At 54.9% G+C, this 6540-nt stretch overlaps 2 protein-coding genes across 2 annotated transcripts; both read left to right on the top strand.

Annotated features, from left to right (window-relative positions):
• Window positions 1-92: 92 nt before the first annotated feature.
• Window positions 93-440, top strand: LDBPK_291630 (hypothetical protein, conserved; the record flags this gene model as incomplete). Its single annotated transcript, XM_003862534.1, has 1 exon — window positions 93-440. One exon carries the CDS (start codon window positions 93-95, stop codon window positions 438-440), a length of 348 nt encoding a protein of 115 aa, XP_003862582.1.
• A 5740-nt stretch (window positions 441-6180) lies between these two features.
• On the top strand, window positions 6181-6540 carry LDBPK_291620 (hypothetical protein, conserved; the record flags this gene model as incomplete). The annotated part of the gene is made up of 1 exon (XM_003862533.1): window positions 6181-6540. A coding segment is annotated over one exon (360 nt), but the record flags the coding sequence as incomplete, so codon positions are not given.

The raw sequence follows: 6540 nt of genomic DNA, 5'->3' as shown, positions 1-6540 counted from the left end.
TCGATTCCTTCGGCAACGGCTTCAGCTGGGCCTGCACGGCGCTGACGGTGCGCACGCTGTTCGCCAAGGACATCGGCAAGCACTACAACTTCATGTACGTCGGCGCCTTCATTGCAGTCATTGCGCTAAATCGCTTTGGCTACGGTGAGATGTATGATCGTCAGGCAAAGGCGAACCGCGATGCCGACTTGGCTGCGGGCAGGACCCCCATCTACCCCGTCTGCGCCGGCAAGAAATGTGTCGCCAACGGCATGATTATCCTGTTGTGTGTGAACGCAACGGCGATTGTCGGTAGCACATGGCTCCATCTGCGCTACCGAAGGTTCGTTCTCAAGCACCGCGCTGAGAAGGCCGCTGCACGTGCGGAGAAGTGTCGCCGCCTTGATCAGCAGGTGGCTGGTGCGGTGCACGAGACGAACGTTGGTGCTGCCGTAGTGTGAGGCACGCCAGCGCACGTAGGCGTTTCTATCTGTGTGCCTCTCTGTATCAGTGTCTTACACTGTGGCCGTTTATGCGTATTTTGCGACTCTGCTTCAACACGTTTTTTCTTTGTGCTAAAGCGTGCCGTCGTGCTCTTTTTTTGGGCGCATGGCTGCGGGTTCTCTGTACTTCTCCAGAGGCGTGGTGCTGCTGGCCCTTCGCCTCTTTGATGGCGTCTCTTCGCAGATCCAGCCTGAATGGGAAGACGCGTGCGGAAGCGATGCGCGTCCGTGTGGGGAAAGAGGTGGAGGGGAAAGAAACGAACATGAGGGCAAGCCGATGGGCGAGCACGCAAAGGGAGTGGAAGGAGACGGAGGAAGACGCAAGGCCGCTGCACAGGCGTTGGGAAGGAGCATTTTCGATTCTTTTTGCTTCTTAACCAGCGGTATTCTCTAGGTGCGTGCGTGGTGCTTCACCCGTGCCCCATCCACCCCTACTTTCTCGCCTCTTCGCTTTCTCGCTCCCTCGTTCACTGCCCTCATGTCTGCCTCATTCGCTCCCCGCCTTTTATCCTGCGGCACGCGCGCACGCACACACACAAAAACTGATACGTCAGGTAGTGCAACAGTGTCTGAATGACACGTGTTTGCTTTCGTTTTTTCGGTGTCCGTCTTTCGCTAGACCTTGGCACAGGTTTCTTCCCCTTTTTCCCTTTTCCGTGCTTGGCTGTGATCCGCTTCGCCGTTTCCGCACACCCACCGCTCTCTTCGTTGTGGCTCGCTCCTGAGTTCCTGTCCTACGCTGGCACATCTTCCCTTTGAGGACTCGGTGGCGAGCATGTCCGCATGTTGGGGTGTGTGTTCGCGAGCTTTCTTTTCGCCTCCTCCGTCGCGGATGAGGATGGTCTTGATCCCTGCTGCCGCGCATCATTGCCAAAAATAAAAAAGACAGATTTGAGCCCCTGCGCACCCGGACCTGCACAATCGACACCTAAAACGCGTATATTTCTTGCTTTCGTTTTTCCTTCGTTGTGTCAGGCACTCTGAGCACCGTGCGCACATGTTAGGTAGCATCACGAAGAAGCAGGAGAGCAAAGTAGAAGATCGAAAAAGAGGAGGGAATCAGCCTCCCTTTTTTTTCTCTCGGCGAACCCTTCTCGCTTTTTTTTTCACCGCTCCGCATGTCTGCGTCGATGCACACAACTTGATTCCTTCTCCCTCCCACGCACTACATGCATATGCATATATGTATGCATATGTACGTATCTGGATGCTACCGTTTGCTTTTCGTTTTCTATATTCTTGTATGTAATCGTGTGTGCGTCTGCTTGTCTTTTTTTACGAGCGCGATTGACGGCTCTGCGTGCGTCATTTTTTTTTTTTTTCAATCTTTTTCTGTGTGTGTCTATTTCTCTCTATATGCACATCATTTGGCACGCCATACTGGCACACAGAGGCAGACACGGACACCAGGAATTCAACCCATAGATGTGCCGAGGACCAAAGGGGGTGCGAGAGAACATACTTGCCGACTTGCGTGTCGTCAGCAGAAGCCGGCGCATGTACTTCACTTGCTTCTCCCCCCTCCATCGTTGTACATCGAGTAGTGGGCATTTCTCGAGCGTCCTTGTGCCCTTGTGTGTGTGTGTGTGCGAATGTGTGTATGTGCGCCTCTGCCCATGCATTCTCAATCGTGATTCTTCGGTTTTCTCCCTCTTCCTCTTCAACTCGCCCCCCTCCCCCGCCCCTCCCTCACCGCTTCTATTGTACTCTGTTAAATCGCCTTTCTGTCCTCTTTCGAGCCCTTCAAAAACACACACGCACACACCTTTCCTAATGTGAGCGTACCTCCCTCCTCCAAATTTGCTTTTTGGCGCTTTTTGAGTGTGTGCCCTTCCATCTATGTCACAATGATCGCATTTCGCCTTTTTTCATGTTCTCAAGTTGCTCTTTCGCGCCATTCCTTTTCAAGTTCTTCTTTCTCTGCTGCAGGCTTTGGCCTTCCCCATCTCTCCCCGTGGGCCTCTCTCTCATCTCGCTATGTTCTCCCTCCACTTACCAGGAAGCCGTTGCTGTTCTCAGCCCTCCCCCCTGAGAGTGCATGCTTGTGTGATTCGGCGCTGCTCACGGTAGCGGGCAAGGAAAGCGACAAGAAACAAAGTACAAAACAAAACGCACCGCTGAATGCACCGTGGCCGAGGATTCTTGTATTCAGCGTTGTCTTCTCGTCACTGCTTCCCTGCCTGATAACGACGGCCGCCTAACCGCGGTATCAGGCTGCAGTGCCCCGCTCTTGGTGTTGACAAGACAGGCCATAGCGGGCTCGGTATCGAAGAGACGTGCAGTCCCGTATACGCCGAGAACACCCCACTACGAGCTGGGCTATTTACCTGGCGGCAGTCTTCCCACACCGGAAGAGCAAGGACGCTGCGCTTGCGAGGCGACGGGAGACCATGCTCGCTCAGTCCCGCACCGGCGCCTGCCCGCGCCGCGGATCCCTGCAACGGCGGGTGACTGGCAGTGGCGGCATGGGGTGCGGATGGTGTGCTGCCTACTGCTGCGCTGGCGCATGCTTCTCCGCGGGCCCCCTTCCTCTCCACACACCCACGCCTGCGAAAGGCCTGTGGGCTCAGCAGAGGGCGGGTTGCCCCCTGCTGCCTTGCCACACACGCATAGCGGCGCCCCACCTGTGGGACGGCACGTGTGGTCAAGCGGGCCAGCCACGCCCTCTCCCCCACCCCCAGGCAGCAGCGTCGTCCTGAAACAGGCACCGAGGGCGCAGGAATGCGAGCACTGTGCGCAGGTGCTGCCAAGCACAGCCGGCATGCCGTATCACACCCAGACAAGGCATGCGCACGTGAGCAGAGCAGGAGCGATGGGCGAACAAGGCGCGAGGAGACCCAATATACGAATCAGCCGCCCCCCTACTCGGCGCATGTGTGCGGAGCGTGCGGTGACCTCTACGTCCGGCCGGGCCTGCGCTGATGAGGCGCAGATGCCGGAAGCATGACGGGGGCACCCTCGAATGGCACCAGCGAGTCCTCCAGACGCGCATGAGGCGAGTCCCCACGCCACATTACGGCATGCCGCGGCTTGTGGCGACCGAGGGAGAGGCATGGCATGCAGGCAGGGCGTGCAAGGTCTCGGAGGGCCCTGGCCTGCGTGTGGCCGACTTCCTTGCTGCGCTCGCCCGGCATGCCCCCTTGATCGCCACCCCCTTCTACCCGCACGGCAGACGCCACGGCCTCCGCCCACGAGCGGGACCCTGAAGGCGGCCCTGCTTGGATCAAGGCATGCGGTCCACCCATGCGCGTGTGTCGCCGATTGCGCAGCACACATCCAAAGGTGAACAACGACACTAAGAGCCCATCAGGTGCGTGCCCGATTGCGATGGAAGGATTGCTCCTCCTGGACGACGAGAACTTGGCCGTGATGAAACAGAGACATGAAAACTGTGTTTGTATGCGACTATTGGGTGACTGATTTGTGACGGAGTGGCTAGGTGAGGGAGAAAAAGAAATTCCCTGTCGCCGTGTCTGTGTTGTGTTCTCACAGTGGCTTCGTTTTATTGTTGGTGGTGTTCTTGGTGGGTACATTGCTGCTAAGCTGTCTGGGTAGAATTTTTTTCTCCCACTGGCGCTCGCTGTGAAGTAGTTTCCCGTTTTTTTTTTCGTTTGTGTTATCGGTGTCTTGTACAAAGCAGCCATTCACTTGTCGACTGCCCCGAACGCCGTGTCGCGCGTACACACCCACTTAAACCTTGTGCCGTTTTTTTTTTCCACCTCGCCTGCCGTCTACTGTTGTTTTTCGTTCGTTTTTTATTTGTATGGATAGCGTCTACAAATATGTCGATGCATATGTGTGTACTTCTCTCCTGTCTGCCGAGCTTTTACGTCCCCTTCTTCGTTTTTCTTGTTCCTTTCAGTCTTTCCTCTCACCATAAACAGCGAGTACCATGAGTGGTGGCTATGCGTGCTGCTTGTGTGGCACCTTCGCGCCGCTGTCCACGACGTCTCAGGCACCAACATGTACGAGCGCACATCTTTTTCTTTGTATGCTCTCTTGCTCTCTTCGCAGGTGCTTTCTTTCTTGCTTCTCCGGTGTTCTTCGTTCAGCGACTCACACCTCTTTTTTTTTCGCTCTCTCAAAACTTACCTGCCCTTCCCTTTACACGTTTTATGTTGGCGCAACTCTCACTGGTTCACACAGGTCGGCCATCAGTAGACATCATGTTTTTCATCTGTGAGTTTCATAGATGCGCTGGTCGTGATGTTCACAGAACGGGTGCATGCGTGTGTACTTTCGATTTCCCTTGACGCCTTGGTCTCTCCCTCTGCAGGTGCGCGAGCACTCTGGTAGGTGTAGGTGTGTGTGTGTGTGTGTCCTTGCTGGAGTTGTGTACTTCTCTTAGTATTATCATTATGTGCCGTCGTAATATGTTTTGGTGCCGCTGCACTCACGGCTTCCGTTTGTCGTCATGCTAACTTTGCGTTCCGGCGGTCCCGCTATCCCCTCCGCCCTCCTCCTCCTCCTCCTCTCTCTGACTGAGCCTTTTTTGCGGTCGTCTTTTTTTTTTTCGCTCGTGTGCGTTGTGTGGTTTGCCGTTCTGCCCGTGTGCGTCTTCAGTTCCTTTACCGAGTGTCTGTGCCAGTGCAAGGCACAGGATCAAGCGAAACCAAGTCGACGAGGAAAGAAAGAAAAGTAGAGCATCACTCTGCGTGCTCGGTCCGACATTCGAAGAAACTGGGTAAATCACCTCTGGGGAGGCTACGGCAGTGGAGCTGGTGTGCACGATGTACGCGTGCACACCTGCATGGGGCGAAAAGAAAGACCGAGAGGGGCTCTGCACACACATAGTTCTCGATTCGCCACTTGAAGACACCGCTCTTCGACAGACGTCGGCGATGCGGAGGGACTTCACAATGACGCACATCATTCTTTTCTCTCTCCTTGGTCTTGAACCATTCATGAAGGCATCCAATGCAGCTGTGGTGCGCAGAGCCATTCAAAGCAGTGAGGCGCAGCCACAACAGCAACAACAACAAAAAAACATACAAACTTCACGAAGCACTTCGTAAGGGTGAAAGCTGAGGCGGAGCCGAAGGGCGCACTAACCAGGCATGTGAGTCGTGCGAAGTGCTGGTGCCTCTAATTCACCTCCTCCCTCTAACACGGCAGTGCACGCGGAAAAAAAAGGGGCTGGGAATCCTGTGCGGCTTCATGTCCTATCTCGTTCTCTTTTCACGCTCACCCGCTGCCCCTTCCTTTCTTCCTTCCTCTCTCTCGCCTTGTCTTCTCCGTCTGCCCCACCCCTGTTTGCACATCGACATGGGGATATTTTGTCATGGCCTTCGAAGCTCCTCTCGACCTTGGCGCTCTCTCTCTCTCTGTGTGCGAGTGTGTATATTTGAAACTCTCTCTGATTTTTCGTTTTTTTTTCCTCAATTTTTCCTTTGTTTTTCTTTTTCTTTTTGGTGGATTTCGTCTTCCTTGTTTGCCGCCTCGACCGTTCTGCTTTGACCCTAAGTCTTGTGGCGCTTCCCTCTCCCGAACCCGTCTGCTGTCGTTACGCGTCCGATACTTATCACCGTTCTATACGCACTCCCACCCTCTCTCTTACTACCGGCCCTCGCCGCACGTGAGAAAACTACACAGCGACGTAGAACTCCGCCCCACCCCTCCCTCCTCTCCCAGTCTTGGCCCAGTCGTGCCTTGCACACACACACACCTCCCTCCTCTCGGTGACTGAAGCTTGAAGAAAATGGTGTCTCCAGCAGACTACCGGATCAGCGAGATCTCTCGCTTTCTCATTCTCGTTGGAGGCGTCTGCGCCAGTACATGCATGTCCACCTTCTACGGTTTCAACATTATCAGCAAAAACCTTGCAGATATGTTCAACCTGACCGGTACGGACCTGACCACGATTACCACGATAGGTATCGTTATCGGCTTCATCACGTTTCCGTTTGGTATGCTGCTTGATCACATGGGCCCCATGTGGGTGTGCATGTGTGCCTGTACGCTCAACGCTCTCGGTGCGCTTCTTTACGCCCTCGCCTTCAACGGCAACATCAAGGGTAGCGTTCCCACGCTCGCCGTCTTCTGCGCCATCATGAACCTT

Source organism: Leishmania donovani, chromosome 29, assembly GCF_000227135.1.
Source record: "Leishmania donovani BPK282A1 complete genome, chromosome 29".
Classification (NCBI taxonomy): domain Eukaryota; phylum Euglenozoa; class Kinetoplastea; order Trypanosomatida; family Trypanosomatidae; genus Leishmania; species Leishmania donovani.
Note: the sequence above shows the minus strand (reverse complement) of the source record. Positions and strands in the feature narration are given on the sequence as shown.